The 22,704-nt window shown below is 33.3% G+C and overlaps 3 protein-coding genes and 3 non-coding genes across 6 annotated transcripts; 4 read left to right on the top strand and 2 right to left on the bottom strand.

Annotated features, from left to right (window-relative positions):
- Positions 1–246: 246 nt before the first annotated feature.
- On the bottom strand, positions 247–1,299 carry LOC135798433 (farnesol dehydrogenase-like). Its single transcript, XM_065311284.1, has 2 exons — positions 1,129–1,299; positions 247–1,001 (listed from the first exon to the last, which is right to left on the bottom strand). Exons 1-2 carry the CDS (start codon positions 1,222–1,224, stop codon positions 339–341), a joined length of 759 nt encoding a protein of 252 aa, XP_065167356.1. The 5' UTR covers positions 1,225–1,299; the 3' UTR covers positions 247–338.
- A 1,112-nt stretch (positions 1,300–2,411) lies between these two features.
- On the bottom strand, positions 2,412–3,839 carry LOC135798432 (farnesol dehydrogenase-like). The gene is made up of 2 exons (XM_065311283.1): positions 3,680–3,839; positions 2,412–3,212 (listed from the first exon to the last, which is right to left on the bottom strand). The coding sequence occupies exons 1-2, from the start codon at positions 3,773–3,775 to the stop codon at positions 2,550–2,552; spliced, it is 759 nt and encodes a 252-aa protein (XP_065167355.1). The 5' UTR covers positions 3,776–3,839; the 3' UTR covers positions 2,412–2,549.
- A 2,562-nt stretch (positions 3,840–6,401) lies between these two features.
- On the top strand, positions 6,402–7,400 carry LOC135798434 (farnesol dehydrogenase-like). Its single transcript, XM_065311285.1, has 2 exons — positions 6,402–6,583; positions 6,647–7,400. The coding sequence occupies exons 1-2, from the start codon at positions 6,488–6,490 to the stop codon at positions 7,307–7,309; spliced, it is 759 nt and encodes a 252-aa protein (XP_065167357.1). The 5' UTR covers positions 6,402–6,487; the 3' UTR covers positions 7,310–7,400.
- Positions 7,401–8,856: 1,456 nt separating this feature from the next.
- TRNAM-CAU (transfer RNA methionine (anticodon CAU)) lies at positions 8,857–8,929 on the top strand. Its single transcript has one exon. It is a non-coding gene; the product is annotated as a tRNA-Met (tRNA).
- Positions 8,930–16,746: 7,817 nt separating this feature from the next.
- On the top strand, positions 16,747–16,819 carry TRNAR-UCU (transfer RNA arginine (anticodon UCU)). Its single transcript has one exon. It is a non-coding gene; the product is annotated as a tRNA-Arg (tRNA).
- A 1,141-nt stretch (positions 16,820–17,960) lies between these two features.
- On the top strand, positions 17,961–18,123 carry LOC135799929 (U1 spliceosomal RNA). Its single transcript, XR_010550094.1, has one exon. It is a non-coding gene; the product is annotated as a U1 spliceosomal RNA (small nuclear RNA).
- The last annotated feature ends 4,581 nt before the right edge of the window (positions 18,124–22,704 follow it).

Raw genomic sequence — 22,704 nt, 5'->3', positions numbered from 1 at the left:
CAAATATATAAATATCTTGAATGTGATCCTACAATCAATACAAGTAAGTTTCATTATCTTTTCCTTTACTTAAATTTTATAATGTGCATTTAAATCGAATTATATAACCAAAAAAAAGCCATTCCACTCTACCCAATAAATTTATCATTAGAACCAATTCTAATTATCACTAAATATTTGTAAAATCATGTCAATAATTAAATTCTATATCAAAAACAATGATACTGCAGAATTAAACTCATTCACTTAATGTTTAATAAACTTTTATTACGAAATAGTTGATAACATTGAAAATGATAGACATAAGTATTTATTGATGTGATAATAGATATAAATATTTACATTTGTGAATTCATTGGTCGAATAGTAAGTTCATTAATTTGAACTCTTTGAGGTACACCCAAAACATACAGCACACTATCAGCAATATCCTGACTCTCCAAAATTGGTGCATTAGCCAACATCTTCTTCATTTCTTCATTCATACCTTCAAAGTCAATAATTTCGGTCTTAACCAATCCGGGGCTAATACTGGTGACCTTAATGTTTGTTTTTTGTGCAACCATCTCTTGTCTTAAAATCTCAGTGAGATTAGTAACGGCATGTTTGGAAGCACCGTACACACCAGCAGAAGGGAAATACAAATGACTTTGGCCAGCAATACTGTTAATGTGAATAATGTGTCCTTCAATTTTGTTTGCCTTCATAATTTTGGAAGCTTCTCTGGTAGCAATGCACAGGCCAAGTACATTGGTTTCCATAATCTTACGCCAATCTTCGGTGATTCCTTCAGTAAGATTAGACTTGGTAGCAACGCCTGCGTTGTTTACGAGAACTTGTACATTTCCGACATTCTTGGTTGTCCATTCGAAAGCTTTGACGATGTCATCTTCAACGCGCATGTCACACTTAACAGCGTACAGTTTACCTTTAGCACCATCTTTGGCGAGTTTATCGGAAAGTGTTTGAACCCGTTCGACACGACGAGCCAAACCCACAACCTGTTATGGAAAGTATTAATTACTCACAGTGCAATCAAATAGGGTAATTCCGCAACCGTTTATTTACAATGTAAATATATAAAAAATATGCAAAGACAAGTATACTAAATGATAATTATATTCATACCTTCATGCCTGCTTTGGTTAAACTATCGGCGATAGCTTCACCAATACCAGAACTTGCGCCGGTTACAATAGCAACTTTGCCTACGTAACGTTCCATGATAAATGTTAGAAATGTTTTGCGTCCGTCTGTACCGAATAGCAACACCGTACTAACTGACTGGAATGGAGTGGCAACTCACTTATATAAACCGTTTAAAATACAAAAATTGTTTGTAATCAGGTGTTCAGATATTACGACAGCTAAGTTTGTTTATGTTATATTATAGATGAGTCATTTTTAACATACAAGGCTACGTTTTTTGAATGTCATGCTTGGTTTTAATTCTACGTTTTGAGACTAGTTATTTCATTAAAATATTTTTCTGGATGGTGGCATTGATTTAAACACTTTGTATATTTAATTATTACTTGCACAAAGAACAATTGAACTCTTCCGGTGGCCTTCATCAGATGTGTAGAAAATGCGTATTTTTATTTAGTAGTTAAAACGGACATTGCCGCAAGTTGAGTAAAAATGAAATGATAGTAAAATATATTTTTACTTTATGTTGTTAACTCATTCACTTGTCTTATGTTTAAATGCGCGTGGCGTATTATTTACTGCATATAGTTGTAGTTTTATTTCTACAACAATACGGAATCACAATGGAATCATTTAATACAAAATCATCAATTTTTACTAGCGACCACTCTATAACCGTCCAACTTCTCCCTTCCACACCTACGGCTCTCATGGGTATCTTTACTTTTTAGTTAATTTATAAGTACATAAATATTTTTGATAATAACTTTGTAGGTTTTTTTTTCTACTTCCACCTATAAAGCGCTAGTTTTTCCACGGTTTTTAGACACAACAAGTGGTACTTTATATACGGATGGCCAAGCCGTACAAAATATTCATTGCGTACTTGCTTTATGCACGGGACGGAGCAAGCGCCTGCGCATTTGCCTTCGGAGCAGCACTAGGCAGTATGAAATGCCATGGGCCGTATACTATAATAAAATGGAAATTTTCCCCAGAGCCCTTGGTTATCTTGCTAGGCCCCTATTTCTGACCTAAAAGTTATACTCTTTTTCTAAGTTAGGCAACCCAACAAACAACTAGCTTGATTATCACATTATTATATTATTAAGAATTCGTTTTCTAAAATTTATCATTCTTGTGCAATCCATACCATAATACATTTTACATAATTCAATAAACAACTTTTCGTTTTTTTATCACCCACTCATATAAGATAAGATTATATTTGCACAGCGTGATTCGGTAAAGTTGAAACAATATTTGCTAGACATTCAAATAATTTTTATTAATAATCGTCAATAATAAAAGAACTCGTTACATCACATTAATAATATTATTAAGATAGGAATGAATTTAACTTTCAATAAATTTTTATAAACATTAATTGTATGTTTAATTTAGATTGGTGAATTCATTGGTCGAATAGTAAGTTCATTGATTTGAACTCGATGAGGTACGCCCAAAATATACAGCACACCATCAGCAATATCTTGGCTCTCAAGCATTGGCATATTACCAAACATCTTCTTCATTTCTTCATCCATGCTATCAATATCAATAATCTCAGTTTTAACGGTTCCAGGACTAATACTGGTAACTTTAATATTGGTTTTCTGTGCAACCATTTCTTGCCTTAAAATCTCAGTAAGATTGGTGACAGCATGTTTGGAAGCACCGTATACGCCAGCAGTAGGGAAGTACACGTGACTTTGGCCAGCAATGCTGTTGATATGAATAATGTGTCCTTCAATTTTGTTTGCCTTCATGATTTTTGTGGCTTCCCTGGTTGCAATGCACAGACCAAGTACATTGGTTTCCATAATCTTTCGCCAGTCTTCAGTGATACCTTCACTAAGGTTGGACTTGGTAGCAATGCCTGCGTTGTTTACGAGTACATGTACATTTCCGACATTCTTGGTTGCCCATTCGAAAGCCTTTACAACGTCACTTTCAACGCGCATGTCGCATTTAACTGCGTGGAGTTTTCCTTTAGCATTTTCTTTGGATAGTTTTTGAGCGAGGGTTTCAATACGATCAACACGACGGGCCAAACCAACAACCTGTGTGAATTCAACAAATAAAATATAGTTAATAAAGATAGTTAATATAGAATAATGTTAAATACAAAAATTATATTATAATAATATCATAGATACAAGTGTGAGGTTGAGTGTTTGTTTGTGACGCTTTCACGTACAAAAACAACTGAACTAAATTAGACAAATTTTGATATAGAAATATATTTGAGCAAAGAAAGGCAAGTAGGCAACTTTTTATTGCAAATATATAAATTAAAGTATATAAAATATAGGATGAACGTTGGAATGAACATTCATTCATTCAATGTTATAGTTATGTAATTCAAATAAAAATGGCACTAAAATCAATTATATGATTTTCTTTTATTTTAATTTAAAATTGAGATTCTTGTTGTGGATACGTAATTAATAAGCTATTGTTTATTGAAACCTACTCAGCTGAAGTCGTATGTACGATTTAAAAATTTTATAATTTAATTGAAACTTACCAACATTCCAGACCTGGCCAAATTATCAGCGATAGCTTCACCAATTCCAGAACTCGCGCCGGTCACAATTGCGACTTTACCAACGTAACGATCCATTGTTCACGATATTTTAAAGACCTTTACTCGTCAGATGCCAATAACGAACTAACAAGCCGAAAACACAACGACAACCTTTTATACATTAGGTGAAAAAAAAAATTTCAATCAAGTTTTCGGGCAATTAGCAGATAATAAATAAGTGTTGTAGCAGAATGACTTGCGAAACGCATACTCATCTCATCATTTTTGATTAATCATGATTTTATTGATCATCAACTACAACAGATCTACTAGAATTGTCTAGAACTAGTGTTTTAGAAACCAAATAAAACATAAAATAGTGTTAAATACTTCTCAAGTCGTTAATTTAACTTTGTTTTTAATTGCATGGCGTTAAAATAAAATAAAATCAGTTTAAATGTTTATTTATAGCATGAAGGTTATTACAATTTGTGGTACTCTATATGTTGTGATTTATCTGGTGGGTTTTTTGATTATTTCACTAGCTTGTTAAAAGTAACCTTGAATCAAAAGTAATCATGCTGAAGTGTTTACTATATCACGAGCACATAAAATTAATGTATCTACCCACATTCATACCAACATCAACTTCAATATCATCGCTTGCCGACTTTATTTAAAAGTGTTTTCGGATAAAAAAAAAACAATTTTATTTTATTTCATTGACGGCAAGTTTGATTTTGTGTTATAGATAGGTATATTTCTAGTCATGGTACATGTGAGTTAAGTACTGATAATATATTATATTTATTCTAGAAGTGTTGTGTTATCGACTGTTTGACTTTTAATCAGCATGAAGTGCATGCACATAACCAAATTGGCAGTCTACGGTGTTGGCCGTCGTCATAGCACTGCTAACATGTTGACAATAGCAGGTATACTAGTAAATAAAACAACAAATCAATATTCTATTTATCTCAAAGATAAACCGGGTTATTCACCAACGAGACTTGCATAATTATAAACGCAATCAAAATATGTCATATTATTCATACCAACACTGTTTCTGGTCATTCCAACTTGTGTATTTCAATCATTGGAGTAGGTATATTGTGATATTGGTGATCTAAGGACAAGAGATGGTTGCCCAGAAGAGCAATATTAGTCACTAGTACCGGATCGGGACCTGTTAAAATTGAAATCATAGATATTGAAAGTGTACCTAACTAAAAAAATAAAACTTTTATAACTATTTTTAGAAATACATTAGAATCTTGATAACTCGAATGTCAAGGGAAACCAAAAAAAATTCGAGATAGCAAGTTTTCGACTTAACAAGAATTTCGAGATATGAAGAGGTAACTCATCAAATTTCGACATAAAAAGGCACAATTTCATAGAACATTTATTACGACAAATTACATTAGGTAACATAAAATGAGAGTCAAGTACATAATTATAATGAATGAACTTACACTGTATGTTTTAAATAATTGATAAAAATCTGTGATCTTCGTTTGATTCAAGCCATTTACAGATTTTTTATCAATTATTTTTTCTATTTCATATAGTGAACCGAATATATGATACTCGATATCATTACATCTTTCAATGTAAGTTCGTAGTGTATCAATTGCTGTATTGTACTCATGTTGTTGCTTGTTAACAGCCAAACAAATATGTACTGACTGAGCCAAGTAACCAAAAGTGACCAAAAATGAAGAAACATAACATCTGTGTTTCTTAGAAATTAGAAAGTTTATTGAATGAATTCATTCCTTGCACGTGTGCAAAACAAAAACAATAGATAAGAGGCCCCGAGCCCCGAACATTCCTTTTCGATTTTATTGCCACGAGTTTTAAGCTCCGGGAATCCCGAGTTTTGAGCTCCGGGAATCTCGAGTAAGAAATCATAAAATTTTATGAACTTCGACTTACTGAGTTAGTATTTGCAGTTCGAGTTACTGAGTATTAAAATGTACGAGTAATGCCTCACAGGGAAAGAACTTATTGTTCGAGTTACTGAGTCTAAAAAATTCGAGTTAGTGCGTCGTTCGGGGTTCAGCGGAAGGGAATAGCATATCTTTTCGAGTTACTGAGGATTACGACTTAACAAGGTTCGAGTTATCAAGATTCTACTGTATTTGATAACAAATTATTAAAATACTCGTACTACTTATAGCTCCTGGCTGTGCCTCCGTCCCCGGAAACCTAAATAAAAATAAACCTATTTAATTCCTTTCTTCTTTTGTGTACCTATTATTTATCAATTCCACTAAGAACATTGTCGAATTTGTTTTAGAAAAAAGAGAAAAGCTAATAATGCATTTTTGTGATATCTCCGTTTGAATTAAATACAAATAACTAGGCTTGAGTCTATATAACTTTTTTCTCATATTTTAAACCTTGCAATTTACATTTTTGCAAGAAATAAACAAACTATCATTTGCATTTATACTATTACTTAATAACACAATTATATCTGTATTAGTATTAATGAAATAAGTGGATTTAAATATTTCACGTTATTATTTCTCTCTACTTGCACGAAACAAATCATGTTTGCCGCCGAAGGACACATCATTTAAAATTAAAATTTACAATATCACGCTAGTCTCATATGTACAAAGTGTTTAAACTCAAACAAAAATGTTTTCTCCACATATTTCTATATTTATTAATTTCAAGTGTCGCCATATATGTATGAAACTGATTAAATCCACATGCACGAATATTTCGAGTGCTCGACGATCAGTATCGTATGAACGTTTGAACTGAACACACATTTTAAACATTTTAAATAAAATCATGGATCGCTGGGTTGGTAAAGTAGCAATTGTGACGGGCGCTAGTTCTGGAATTGGTGAAGCCATCGCTAATAGTCTAACCAAAGCTGGAATGCTGGCAAGTATATTAAAAATATCACAATAAAACAATAATGACAATCTCAATATATGATTATTACAGGTTGTAGGTTTGGCACGTCGTGTTGAACGTATCCAAAGTCTCTCTGAAAAACTATCAAAAGATGGTGCTAAAGGTAAACTTCACGCAGTGAAGTGTGACATGCGTGTTGAAAGTGACATCTTAAAAGCATTTGAATGGACCACAAATAACGTTGGAAACGTCCATGTTCTTGTGAACAACGCGGGAGTAGTTTCCAAGTCAAATCTCTCCGAAGGTGAGACGGAAGACTGGCGTATGATCTTGGAAACCAACATTCTTGGTCTTTGCATTGCCACCCGAGAAGCCTGCAAGATAATGAAAGCAAACAAAATTGAAGGACATATCATTCACATCAATAGTATTGCTGGTCAATCGCACATCTTCTTTCCTACTGTTGGAGTATACGGAGCATCTAAACATGCAGTTACTAACATTACAGAAATATTCCGGCAAGAAATGGTTGCGCAGAAAACAAATATTAAAGTTACCAGCATCAGTCCAGGACCAGTCAAAACCGAAATATTTGAAATGGATTATTTGAGTGAGGAAATGAAGAAGATGTTTGCCAATATGCCAATGTTAGAGAGCTCCGATCTTGCTGAAGCAGTTCTCTACGTTTTAGGTGTACCACATCGTGTACAAATTAATGAGATTACAATGCGTCCACTTAATTGCGACCATTAAAATTGTATAATAATTAATAATGTGTTATTGAATAGATTTATTGATTGATAAAATGTTTTGATAACAATAAAGCTAAAAGTTGTATAAACAAGTCTCCAGACTACCTAATTTTAGGCTGAAACCCAAATTACTAATAATTGGTCTATGATTGTTTAAAAAGTTATAATTTAAATGCGCCAAACATTTTGTTAGCTATAAAGGAGTTAAGTTAACCATTTCAACACTCAATTCAATTCAAAATGTTGACAACACAAGCAGTTGTCTCCTCATTTTGGAACATAACCTTACTCTACAACTATCTTATAAAATACGGTGTATTCTCAGCTGGTCAACATGTAGTTCATGTTACTGATGTTTTAACCTACATTCCCCCCGACACTACAAACACAATTATTTCGTTTGAAAGTGCAAATTTTAGGGCAGTCGATGGTTATAAATGGAGTAGTAATATAATGATTACTACAGACGAACAAACGCGTGATTCTTTTGAGTATTTTGATAAGTTTGTCTCAAGATTTGGACATCAAGATTTGTCTGCAAGACATTTCGTAATTTACTTCAAATTAAATCAATATGATCAATTCATTGATTTTTTCAACAGTAAAAATTTAAAATGGTTATTTAATGTGATTATCATTTACGAGGAATTAAATGGATATCATGTATATGTGTCTGATTATCAGAATAGAAAGAATATCCCTACATTGGTTACAATTTGGCATTTTAATGAGAGTATGATTAGTAAGAATGTGAGTTTAAAACGAACAGTTAGAGATATAAAAAACATTTATGTTGGGGTACGTAAAAATTCAGGTAATTATTTTAAAATTTATCTGTTTATTGGAATGTATCTGTGTTTTAAAGTAGGAATTTTGGAAGACCCTGTAGAAGAAAAATTCATAAGCTATTATACAACTAAGTATAATCTTAGTCTTTACACACTTGATATACAAATCTTGAAGACTGCGACTCGCGTCGTTGACTTTATTGAATTGATTGATTCGCATGATTTGGATATGATTGCAGGTTAATATAAATACATAATTGATTTATGAGATGAATATGATGAAGAATTTTAGTTTATTTATTTTATTTTATAATTTGCAGGCAATTTGTTTGTTTTGCCTGAAAGATCAGCGCGAGGTTTGTATACATCACCAACTTCAATAATAAAGACAGTAGTTTTAGTCCCAACTCCAAAGTAAGTATGATCAAGCTGTATTTATACCTATAGCTTAAATAATATTGGAAATTATTTTAGAGTAATAACACCCTGGTTGTTTGTACATGTATTTGAACCAACTGCGTGGATATTATTTGTTTTGATGGTATTTCTAAGTTGGCTTATCTTAAATTTGCCTTGGTGAGTTAAATTTAATTGCATGTAAGGTGGCAAGTGGCAGTGGCAAGTTGTTTAAATTTGCGCCGGAAACTTAGAATTATGTTCCCCAACCTTATAACCACATGTTGACGTGCACCTTTTACCACTTTTTATGAATAATTTCCATGTTCAATGCGATGTATGCGGCAACCAGCGCCTTCAACAGGCCTCGGTGGCGCAGTAGGCAGCGCGTAAGTCTCATAATCTTAAGGTCGTGAGTTCGATCCTCACCCGGGGCAATTGTTTTTGCTTAGTAAAGAACCCTAAAAGCTGATGTGTTTTATCCCGCCTAGTGCACTCTGATCGCAATGATCCACTGCAGCCCTACAGAATATCAAGGCTTTGGGACGCGCTATCAAATATAACATGTATCACGTCATATATTTTCAGCTTGCTACTCAAAAATGTTCCTCAACATCAACCAAGATACATAAACGCTTTACTAGTCATGCAAATGTGGTGCAGCAATTCTGTACATCAAGAACATTATTTTAATGGCATCCGCATGTACCTACATTGGATTTCTCTTAATGTATATTCTAATTGTAACTTCAATCTTCACAACGAAACTAACTTCATTAATTTCAAAGCCCATGTTAGTACCTACATCTCACCATCTAATTAAATATTTATTTCTCATGCTGATTCTTACTTATCCGTAGATATTCAGATGAAATTAAAACGATGAATCAGCTTGCCCAAAGCAATTTGGATATTTTATACAGTTCGTACTACATTATGCCATCTTTACAAAAAATGTATCGTGCAGAACCATACAAAACTTTATTTGAAAAGGTACGAGGGAGTTCTGTCCAAGAAGTTGAAGATATGATTAAGAATAACGTTCGTTTTGCTGTCGCTGTTGACATGAATACAGGAACAGGTAAAATTTACAATGATTCATGAATTTACACCAAAAACTTTATTAATTGTTGTTATTCTAGGGTACTACGATATTCCGTATAACCTTGATCCAAAATATTTAACCGAAAACTATAAAATAGTCGACGGCGTTTTAATGAATCTCACAGCGGCCTTTTATTTAATGAAAAATGCTGTACTCTACGATAGCATTAACAACGAATGGGGTATGATTGGTGAATATGGTTTAGCAAAATTTTGGGAGCTAGATCTGCGATTTAGGCGTAACTTGTATTTTGTTGACGAGTCAAGAATGCGTTTAAATTATGGACAAATTCACAACATGTACTCTCAGTTTCTAGTGGTTATAACTGGTTGGTGTATTTCTATCGTTGTATTTTTATATGAAATTTCAACCAAAAGAGTAAAATTAGTTGTGGCTTGTGTAAAACTAAAATAAATAACAATTTGAGAGCGGGTGTCGAAGTAGCGGCACTCACCAAAACCGTTTTTGTTTCGCATTCCGAAAGCAATGTAATTATTTAAAACCACTATGCGCATATGATTATGAATTAATTTTTCTGTATTACTCGTAGATTATGTATACTATTGCTGGGCGTGTAGTACATTCATTCTAAAACTAAATATGGCACTAGATTATGGATGGGTGCATTGTTCCACCAAATTACAAAGTTTGTGTGGTTTCGGGGATTAACACTATTACTGCCGTAAAAAATAATATCATATTTGTACATTATGATTTGGCATAGTCGTAACAATATTTGATAGATTCTAATAACTTTTATTAAAAAATATAATTACTTGTTACATCACATTAATAATATTATTAAAATAGGAGTGAATTTGATTTTCAATAAATTTATATAAGTACTTGTTAATGTTGTTAATCCTATTAATTTAGATTAATTAAAAGCTAAGTTAATTAATTTGAACTCAATGAGGTAAATCATTTCTTCATTTATCCCACCGATATCAATAATATTAGTTTCAACTGCTCCTGGACTAATACTGATAACTTTTAAATTGGTTTTCTGCTCAAACATTTCTTGCATTAAAATCCCAGTAAGATTGGTGACAACACGTTTGGAAGCACCGTACACACCAGCAGTAGGGAAATACACGTGACTTTGGTCAATCATGGTGTTAAACAAAAATCACTGTTTTTCACTATGATTAGAGTTAAGAACTTTTCTCACGGGCATTCTCTACGGAGCGGAGCTTGCATCAGGCACCTATAAAGCGCCAGTTTTTCCACGGTTTTAGACACAAAAGTGAAACTTTATATGCGGACAGCCAATCCGTGAGTAATATCCGTTATCTATGGGCATTATCTACGAGATAGAGCTTGCGCCTGCGCATTTGCCTACGGAGCAGCACAAGACCGTATGAAATGTCATGCGACGTCAGTCATGACCAGTGCGCAGAATTGTATTTGTAACCTTACATTTTGTAGTAATGTGCAAGCAAATTTCGATTATTTAAAATACAAAAGTTGAAATACATGAACCTCCACGTTAAACTAGAGTGGAATAAGAAAAATAGTATAAACATCACGTGGCTAAACGTAAACGAGTAAAGCCCTGTTTAATTTTATTTAAATTTAATTAAGAATGCAAAAACAAAATTGAAAGACCCATTGTCAACATCATCTTCTTCCCTTCTGTTGCAGAAATCTTCAAACAAGAAATGGTTCCACAGAAAACCAATATTAATGTTACCAGATTCAGTCCAAAGCCTGTCAAAATTGAAATCATTGAAATAGACTATTTGAGTGAAGAAATTAAGAATATGCCAATATGCCAATGCTAGAGAGACTGCAGCAATTATTTACGTTTTAGGTGTACCAATGTAGTAAGATTACATTAGTTGTTACTTTTATAAAATAATTAATAATATGCTATTAAATAGATTTATTGATTGATAAAATATTTTAATAACAATAAAAGTAAAAATTGTATAAACAAGTCTCTAGACTCTAGACTATCTAATTTCAACCCAAAATACTAATAATTGGACCATGATTGTTTAAACACATATAATTTAAATGCACCAAACATTTTGTTAGCTATAAAAGAGTTAAGTCAATCGTTCCCACACCCAATTCAATTCAAAATGCTGACAACACAAGCAGTTGTCTCCTCATTTTGGAACATAACCTTAATCTACAACTATCTTATAAAATACGGTGTATTCTCAGCTGGTCAACATGTAGTTCATGCTACGTATATTCTAAACTACATTCCCCGACACAATAAACACAATTGTTTCGTTCAATGGTGCAAATTTGTTTACAACAAATGGTAATAAATGGAGTAATAAAATAATTATCACAACAGGCAATGAAACGCGTTACTTTTTGAATATATGAAGAAGAAATGAAATGTCTTCAAGAGCATTTGTCATTTATTATAAATTAAATCAAAATGATCAGTTTTTGAATTTTTCAACAATAAAAATTTAAGATGGTTATATAATGTGATTATTATTATCGAGGAATTAAATGGTTATCATGTATATGTCTCAAATTATCAGAATGCAAGGGGTATTCCTATTTTGGTTACAATTTGGTATTTTAATGAGAGTATGATTAGGAATAATGTGAGTTTAACACGAACAGTTTGGAATACAATATTTTAAAATTCATTATACAATTGCGATATGTTATGAACTAATAATGATTTTATTTAATAATAGAAATCTTAGAAGACCCTGTAGAAGAAAAATTCATTCGTTATTATGCAACTAAATATAATTAGAGTCTATATACAGTTGATATACAAGTGTTGAAGTCTGCGACTCGCGTCGTTGATTTTCCAGAATTGATCGATGCACATGATTTGGATATGATTGCAGGTTAATATAAATACATAACACGGCTCAACAAAAATTTTTTATTTTTTGCCTAAAGTTTATTTTATGATTTTTGGGTTAATTATGCGCAACAACTACCAGCAAATACCTCATTTTGGTATAAAGTTTGCTTTTGTGATATCTGTAGTAATAATACTAATTTTCAATTTTTTTTTATAAATGTTCGGGTCAAGTCCGACAAACGTATTGATAACGCGGCGAAGTGTTGTTCAAAGTTAAAACATTGAACAGGGCAAAGCGACAGTCACACGGTCTCTATTTAATTATTCAATATATGTAAACACACCACCTCAAACCTACCACTTATCAGTTTCAGACTAAACATATTTTGGGCGTCTAGCGCACAGCAAGGAATTTCTGCCCTAGACTAAACACAAACATTAGAATTGTACAGTTAGCTATGTGACCAGAGGTGTTCTCACGATCTATGATTTTGTGCAGTAATATAAAAGGGACACCTCTGGCTCTGCGCCTCAGTTAATACTATCAACTCCGCATTCACGTCTACATATACGTTTACAGCAGTCGAGTGACAAACTTCGATCAAATCGTTTAAAGTTAAAATGTCATCGCGAACGTGTAAACATGATGCTGATGCATTTTGTTATATATGTGGTCAGTTTATAAAAGTTCGAGACACAAAATTTAAACTGAAGACATCTCAGGTTCTCTGTGAAGCGTACGAAGCTTATTTTAATTTTCCTGTTCGCAATCAAGACAAGTCATGGGTCCCACATGTGGCTTGTAGTAGTTGTAAAAGATCTTTGGAAGGTAAGCAATTTTTAATTAAACAGTAATTCAAATGTAATAAAGATATCATTTGTTATTTCCATATGTTAGGTTGGTATCGTGGAGAGAAAAGATTTATGAAATTTGCAGTACCAAGAATCTGGCGAGAACCGAAAGATCACGAAAGATCATGACGGCTACTTTTGCGCTGTAAATCCAAATAAAAGACGTAGCGGAAACAATGCAAAACCTCTTGAATATCCTAATCTTGAGTCTTCTTCTGCTCCAATTGCACACGACCAGACACGACCAATTCCTTCACCACCAAAAAAATTATCTCCGAAAAGTAGCTCATCTCTTAGTTCCATTGAAATCCGCAAATTAGGCAAATTTTCGCCGATGAAAAATTTCCAAAATTGCTGAATCACACCCAAAAAGCAAGTTGGATCAGTTTTAAAGCAGTAGTAACTGGATTCTTAGGAAATAACAAAGCTAAAAACTACGAAAAATTAGTTGAAGACATGTTGAAACATTTTAAGGTTGCAGGATGTCATTGAAAGTACATATGCTACATGCGCACATAGATAAGTTTAAAAATAACATGGGGGCATATTCCGAAGAGCAAGGAGAACGTTTTCATCAGGACATCAAGAACTTCGAACAACGATATCAAGGCCAATATAACGAAAATATGATGGGAGATTATATCTGGGGTTTATTGAGAGAAAGCACTTATGATCACAAAAGAAAGAGCAAAAATGTACACTTTTAAACTATATTTCACTTTTTTATAAGTTATTTTAATAATAAAATTTCATGAAAATGATAAATTAGGTTATTTGTATAGTTCTATCCTTAATTAAACATAAAAATCCCAAATTTTGTAAAATATTGTTAAATCTGAATTCTGATTCAGAAACTTCTGATTTCAAACTTCTTTATGTCATATATTTTTTTTTCGTGTAGTTATGACCTAAATTATCGAAATTAAACCTTTAAACGAAAAGGAAAATTTTGTGTTGACCTGTGTTGACCCTGAATTATAATTCATTAATGAGATGAATATGATGAAGTATTTCCTTTTATTTATTTTATTTTTTATTATGCAGGCAATACATCACCAACTTCAATAATAAAAACAGTAGTATTAGTTCCAACTTCAAAGTAAGTTTAAAATATTTATTTATTAAATTTCTACGTGATCATAAGTTTATAAAGATGCCATCAGGGCAAAACATGTCAAACTCATAGATTTTATTGTAAAATCCAATAAAATCACGTAGAAATTTAATAAATAAATATTTTAAACTATACAATGGATTACGTATTTATAAATGAAAGTAATAAAATCCAAAGTAAGTATTATCAGCAAGTATTTATACCTGTAGCTTGAATAATATTGGAAATCATTTCAGAGTAATAATTCCCTGGTTGTTTGTATATGTATTTGATCCGCCTTCGTGGATATTATTTGTATTGATGGTATTTCTAAGTTGGTTTATCTTAAAACTGCCTTGTCTCGGAACGTAGATCTCACTCCCTTACAATGTTTAACCTTACCTTGATCACTTTTACTTACCATTTTATACATGCGTTCCGGTGATTGACCACCACCACTTTTAACGGGTAGTCTGTAAATATAATGTACAGTACGTGGTCAGCTAAAGCACCAACAGTATTTGTTTAGTGCAGCGGTCGGGGAACCGGGGTAAATTACCCCAAATGGGCTAAAAAATAAAACTGTTGTGAATAAAAAGAAAATATTTTTAATTTTGCTATTTTATAAACCTGTTAGTATTTTTTCAATTTAACCAATTTTTAGTTATTGTTGTCTTTTAAAAATTATCATGGGGCTATAATATGAAAGATGGTAAAAGAGGCGATTTCGGTTTTTTTTTGCCCTTTACCATGGGGTAATATCAACTTTCACAAAGATATTTAGGGTAAACCTAAAAAATCCGTAAGCCTAAAGCCGCGCACATGATTTGACCACCTCTTGCAACGATTCACTGCATCCCTGCTAAATAAATGCAAGGTTTTGGGATGCGCTATCAAGTGTAGCAGGTATCATGTCACTCTGTCATGTAATTGCAGCTTGTTTTGAAAAGTCTTCCACAATACCAACCAAGATACAAAAACGTTTTACTGGTCATGCAAATGTGGTGCAGCAATTCTGTACATCAAGAACATTATTTTAATGGCATTCGCATGATTCGCAAGATTGATTTCTATTGATGTACATTCTAATTATAACTTCAATCTTCACAACGAAACTAACTTCATTAATTTCAAAGCTAATGTTAGTACCTACATCTTACCATCTAATTAAATACACTTATTTCTCACGCTGATTCTTACTTATCCTTAGATATTCAGATGAAATTAAAACGATGAATCAGCTTGCCCAAAGCAATTTGGATATTTTATACAGTTCGTACCACATTATGCCATCTTTACAAAAATGTATCGTGCAGAACCATACAAAACTTTATTTGAAAAGATACGAGGAAGTTCTGTCCTAGAAGTTGAAGATATGATTAAGAATAACGTTCGTTTCGCTATTGCAGTCGACATGAATACAGAAACAGGTATAATTCACAATGACTCATCAGTTATACAAATATCCACGCACGAACAATACTTGTCGATGATAAGTTGAATTCACACTGAAAACTATATTAATTGTTGTTATTCTAGGGCACTACGATATACCGTACGACCTTGATCCAAAATATTTAACCGAAAACTATAAAATAGTCGACGGCGTTTTAATGAATCTCACAGCGGCCTTTTATTTAATGAAAAATGCTGTACTCTACGATAGCATTAACAACGAATGGAGCCTTATTGGTGAATATGGTTTAGCAAAATTCTGGGAGATTGATTTGCGATTTCGACGTAACTTGTATTTTGTTGACGAGTCAAGAATGCGTTTAAACTATGGACAAATTCACAACATGTACTCACAGTTTTTAGTGGTTATAATTGGTTGGTGTATTTCTATCCTTGTATTTTTATACGAAATTTCAACTTAAAAAGTAAAATTCGTCGTATCTTGGATCAAAATAAGAAAAATATTGCAGGAAACAATTTATTAGGGCTGTACAAATTAGCCGGCCAAGCCGGTTAAGGGAAGTTAACCAGGCTAATTAGCTGGCTGACTACTCGGCTTAGCCGGTTAAGCGAAATTAGCCAGGCTAATCAGCTAAAGGCTAAATCGGCCAATTGCCTAATTTTATATTTTATACAATATCTGTTCGGACCAAGTCCGACAAACGTATTGATAACGCGGCGAATTGTTATCACTTGCATTTGGAAACAAAGATATTGTATAAAATATAAAATTAGGCAATTGGCCTTTTAGCCTTTTAGCTGATTAGCCTGGCTAATTTCGGTTAACCGGCTAAGCCGAGTAGTCAGCCAGCTAACTAGCCTGGTTAACTTCCTTAACCGGCTTGGCCGGCTAATTTGTACAGCCCTACAATTTATACGATTCGTGTGCACTTGCAAAATTTAACGAGTTCATGGGAACTAGTGTCATCCACAACGATTTCTAACAGCGCGTCTTTATGTAGTCCCTTTGGCGCAGCGGATAGCGCGTTGGACTTCTAATCCAAAGGTCGTGGGTTCGATCCCCACAAGGGATGGATGCAAGTGCACAAATTTTTTTTTCACATCTTCATCAAATTAGTTTTTCCTGATTCTAACCGAAGTAAAATTATCAATGTTTTTTGTATTATCATTATTTTTGAAGAAGTTAGAATATATTTACTTTGTATTAATACTCTGTAATGATTTTTTATAGATTACTAGTTAACCGGGCAAACGTTGTTTTGCCATATAAATTATTTCTAGTTTCTAGATAAATTTTAGTGTAGACAAAAAGTAACTTACTTATTATAAAAAAATAGGGGTTTGGTGATAAGAAACCAAAAATTTAGGGTTGTATGTATATTTTAATGCCACATTAAAAAAATAAAAACAAAAAATTTCGCCCAAAATTAAAAAAAAATTAAGGGTGAACAACCCTTATCACTTAGAGATATGAAGTTACCGATTCTCAGACCTACTGAATACGCACATAAAAATTTTCTCTGAGCGGGATGAAAAATGATTAAATTACTAAAATGGCTATAAAGAAATAGGGGTTGGTGATAAAAACTAAAATTTAGGGTTGTATGTATTTTTAATTCCACATTATAAAAAAATAAAAACAAAAGAATTTGACCAAAAATAGATGTTAGCCGATTCTCAGACCTACTGAATACGCATATAAAATTTGGTAAAATCGGTAAAGCCGTTTCGGAGGAGTATGGAAACAAACACTGTGACACGCAAATTTTATATATATAGATTTTAACGCACTTCCATATTTATTGTGTATAATTATTATGATATCACAATTATATTTAATACATCAATTAATACAATTAAATGATTAATTGTAGGGTAAAAACATAATAAATCCTGAATAATCAATGAAATGCTTGAGTTGAAAAGCTACAGCTTTACGAGAAAGTGAATATTAATTATTAAAGTAAAAGCTGTATCTTCACAAGTTATCCTTGTTAAATGATACTATACTAAAACAATTGCAAATAAGTGCAAGTGTTTGTCTATCCGGATGTTACCTAATAGCTATTTCGACAATTAGTGGTGGTTAGAGGCACGGAGGTTTCAACACAATGAATGCTTGAGGTAGGTAAACATAGATGTCAGTGCGAATACTTCTTACGCAAGAAGATTTTATGCCTGTGCTTATAAACACTGACAAGTCCAAGGCAAAGCATACTTACCTGGCGTAGGGGTTACCGTGATCAACAAGGCGGTTCCCCCAGGGTGAGGCCCTCCCATTGCACTACGGCTGGGCTGACCCCTGCGATTATCCCTAATGTGGATAACTCGGGCGCGCAATTTTTGGTAGTCGGGACTGCGTACGCGCTGTCCCGGTCTTATAAAATCGAAACATAGCAGTCTTCTTCTTTTTCATGTATTCTTTATATTTTTCATTTGTTTAAATTTGTGCATGGTTTACCTGTCGAGTTACTTCTTCTCACGTATGTACGAATATATGTACGTGTTCATTTTGAGTTTATTTGTCAGTAAGTTTTAGTATAGATTAGATTCCATTTTATTAAGAGTAGAGATCCTGATGCATAAAGAAAATAGTTAATTAATTATTAATTTTGTTTAAAATTTTATGCGAGTGAAACAAAAGATAATTTGGATAAATTTTGTTATAATAGTATATTAGATTTAGTCATGTGATGTTTACGCTGTTTTTTCTACTTGTACTCTATTTCCACGTTTTTGTATTTGAACTTTTGTATTTTAAATTTTCGAAATTGGCTCGCACACTACTGGTAAATGTAAAGTTATATTATATATTATAACATGAGTCTAAAAACCGTGGAAAAACTGGCGCTTTATAGATGGAAGTAGAAATAATTATATTATATTACATGATTTCAAATAAGTTGGACGTGAGTTGGACCTACATTGACCATTTTAAATGTATGTATATTTGGTTGCATATCCTTTAGGTTAGGTTTTGTTCTGTTTGTAGCGTATATTGACCAGTTGTTCCTGAAATGACAACTGACATAGAGCCAATCAGGAACCGTGTTTACCGTATGTCAACCTCGGTATTTCGATTTAATTCAACCGTGGCCAGGGCGGTGGAAGAAATCCATACCGACCACGAGGAAGCGCAGGAAGAAGTGGAAGAAGAGCCTTTCCAGGAGGTTCAAAACAAAAGACGCAAGCGGAAAAACAACGGACAAAACGAAAACGACGCACGAAATCACGCACAACAAACCAATCAAATCAACCGTTCTAACATTGGAATCGATACAAATGCAACTACGACACCCAATACCGACCAAAAATTACCTCCAATCGTGATCAAATCTAAAATTATAAATTATAAACAATTTCACCAGAAAATCATTACAACTACAGCGCAAACTCCAACAATCTTTTACGGGAACAGAACAAAAATATTTGTGAAATCAGACAACGACTACAAAAAACTTATTAATTTATTCGACCATCAACAACTGGAGTATTTTTCCTATCGCAAACTGACAGAAGCTACAAAATCTCTAGTCATCAAAACTGTACCATTTTTGGAAGAAGAAGAACTTACGAAGTTTTACAAACAGCAACATCCGGGCGTGCTATACGTGCGGAAAATGAAAAGCAAGAAAGATGACTCGGAAAGTCGATCATACCTAATTAAACTCACGTCGGAAACCAACATAAATGACATTAAAAAAATCAAAAGCATAGACGGTGCATTCATCCACTACGAACGCTATATAAAACCCACGAAAATAACAATGTGTCGAAGATGTCAGGAGTTCGGCCACGGAACAGAAAACTGCCGGAGCGCCCCAAGATGCGTTAAATGCCCAAAAAATCATCTCACTCAGGACTGCGATAAGGAGCCAGATGCACCACCGATATGCACAAATTGTACCGGACCTCACCCAGCAAACTTCACCGGATGCCCTGCTTACAACAGGTATGTACAACAAAACACATTAAAGTAGCTGACGTTAGAACTCCAAACCTCACAATCAACGACAAGACATTCCCGCTTCCAAAGCCATATTACAAAGCAACACCTTCCATTGCGCAAAACTCCTCGCCAAAAAATACACACACAAATAACACTAACACCACTCCTAATACTCATCATCCCATGCAATCATATATAAACATCCTACAAAAATTCCAAAAAATCAAACCTGAAATTGACAACGCTCCAACGGAGGTGGAGAAACTAATAGTTATTCTTAAACATTATGGATCCTAAATCCTTAAATCATTTAAAAATCATTACATGGAACGCATGCTCCCTACAAAACAAAATCCTTCAATTTCGACATTTTCTAGAACAAAACAAAATTCATGTTGCATGTATACAAGAAGCCTCCAAATCCAAAAAACCTCTTCCAAAAATTGTGAATTACAATCTTATTTCCAACAAAAAAATTGCAATATACATTAAAAAAGAACTTCACTATGATCAACTCCTCGAAACCGAAAACTCAATTAGCATCCTAGTAAATAAAATTCGCATTACCAACTTCTATAATTATCCGAAATTTGCATCTGACCTTAACGAATTAAAATATATCACAAAATTTCCAAATACCATAATCCTTGGCGACTTTAACGCGAAACACACGAACTGGAATAATTCATCAACTAACCAAAATGGAAAAATCCTAAATGATTTCCTTAATTGTCATCCACAACTTAACTTACTTTACCCACAAAATTCTTACACCCATTACCCGACAAATGGCAATAATCCTTCCACAATAGACCTAATTGTCACCAACTTAAAATTTTATGTTGAACCTCCTTCAACGGTCAATGACCTGGACTCCGATCATCTACCTGTCGCCACGCGAATCCACTTAAAAGTCCCCATAAAATTAAATACCAAAATTTCCCGAATTACAAACTGGTCCAATTATAAAAACTACCTGAAAAACCAAAATCCCAATTTTCCATTACACAGTACTTACAGCATTGACAAAGCCCTGCACCGACTAACAAATGCCACTTTGAATGCATACCACAAAAACACACAAATTATAAACACTCCCTCACATAAACTACAACTTCCCCGTGACATCCTATACTTAATTAACACCAAAAACAAACTACGTAAAACATCCCAAAAATATAATCTATTCCAAATCCTTAAACCCCAAATTAATAAAATATCCCAAGAAATTAATGAAAAAATTGCCTCCTACACCAACCTGCAATGGAATCATAAACTATCCAATACCAAGAATCTCCTATCCGTTCATAAAATCATAAAACAACTAAGAATTCCCAATCAAAAAAACACTCCATTACACACGACCAATGGCATCAAATTTTCTACACAAGAAAAGAGTGATGCCCTGGCTGACGAATTTTCTAAATCTTCCTCCCTTACCGATCACCTACACGATAACACATTTCATGACCACATACAAAATACGATTAAAAATTTCCTACAACAACCTCAAACAAATCCAGGCGATCCAATTATAAATTTCACGTCATTACAATCACTTATTAAATCACTTCCCAATAAAAAATCTCCTGGTAAAGACAAAATTACTAACGAAATGATCAAAAAATATCCAAACAACTTTATCCTTCAACTAGTAAAAATCTATAATGCATGCTACCAACTAAATTACTTCCCTAAACAATTTAAACACTCTGTAGTAATCCCAATAGCAAAACCGAATAAAAACCCAACACTTCCACAAAATTATCGTCCTATTAGCTTAATTTCTATGCTCGGTAAACTTAACGAAAAAATTATTAATGTAGAACTAACAAAACACACCCAATTACTTAAAGTTATACCTGACTCCCAATTTGGCTTCCGAAAACATCATTCTACTAACATGCAAATAGCTAGAATTATTAACAAAATCACCATTAACACTAATCTGAACAAAACTACCTCTTTAACTACAATAGACTTAACAAAAGCATTCGACACTATTTGGCATGACGCGTTAATTTATAAACTTATTCTCTTAAAATATCCCAAAAATCTAATCCTGCTAATACGCAACTACCTGAGCAATCGCTCTTTCCAAGTAAAACTTCAAAACACTTTTTCCAACTCGCAAAAATTAACCACAGGGGTCCCACAAGGCGGCGTACTTTCTCCCCAACTTTACAACATTTATACCCACGACATTCCTACCGATCCAAATACCGATATTGCCTTGTTTGCTGATGATACCGCAATCATCACTACATCATCTCAAACCGCTCAAGCTAACAAATACACCCAACAACACCTAAACAAACTCCAAATGTATTACCAAAAGTGGAAACTCCTCCCAAACCCGGAAAAATCCACAATTACCTACTTCGGCAACCGAAGAAAATCCAAAAATCATCAATCTACTCCTTCTTTAAACAATTTAAACATCCCAGAAACACCCGACCCTAAATATTTAGGCGTAATTATTGACAAAAAATTAACTTTCAAAAAACACATCTCTTCAGCCTTATGCAAAGCCAGAATTACCAAAACAAAATTATACCCCCTTCTTGGACCCCATTCAAAATTAAATACACATCTGAAAACCCAAATCTACAAATCTTACATTCTTCCAATTTTAACGTACGGATCACAAGTAACTGAACTTGCTGCAAAAACAACTAAATCCAAAATGCAAATTTTCCAAAACGCGATTCTCCGGAACATACTCAAAATCACGCGACAATCTCGAATTCGCACCAAAATTATTCATGAACGTACGCGCTGCGAAACAATTTCAAATTACATTAAAAAATTAAATACCAATTTTTATAAACATCACATTTTAGCGTCCAACTTAACAGAAAACATACTAAATCATCCCCTTAAAAATCATTATAGAAATAACCAAAAAACTCTCACAAATATTCCTCTAAATTAATTACTCCCCTTTTCTCCCTCTCTTCCCTATTATTAACGTCTCTACTTTGTGTTTTTTACTACCTACGTATCAGG

The sequence above is a fragment of the Atheta coriaria genome, unplaced genomic scaffold (assembly GCF_025399875.1).
Source record: "Atheta coriaria isolate IRGN ID8LTWV9N9 unplaced genomic scaffold, Caltech_Dcor_3.1 hic_scaffold_9_pilon, whole genome shotgun sequence".
NCBI classification, from domain to species: Eukaryota; Metazoa; Arthropoda; class Insecta; order Coleoptera; family Staphylinidae; genus Dalotia; species Dalotia coriaria.
The sequence above is the reverse complement of the archived record's forward strand: the minus strand, read 5'-3'. Positions and strand labels throughout refer to the sequence as shown.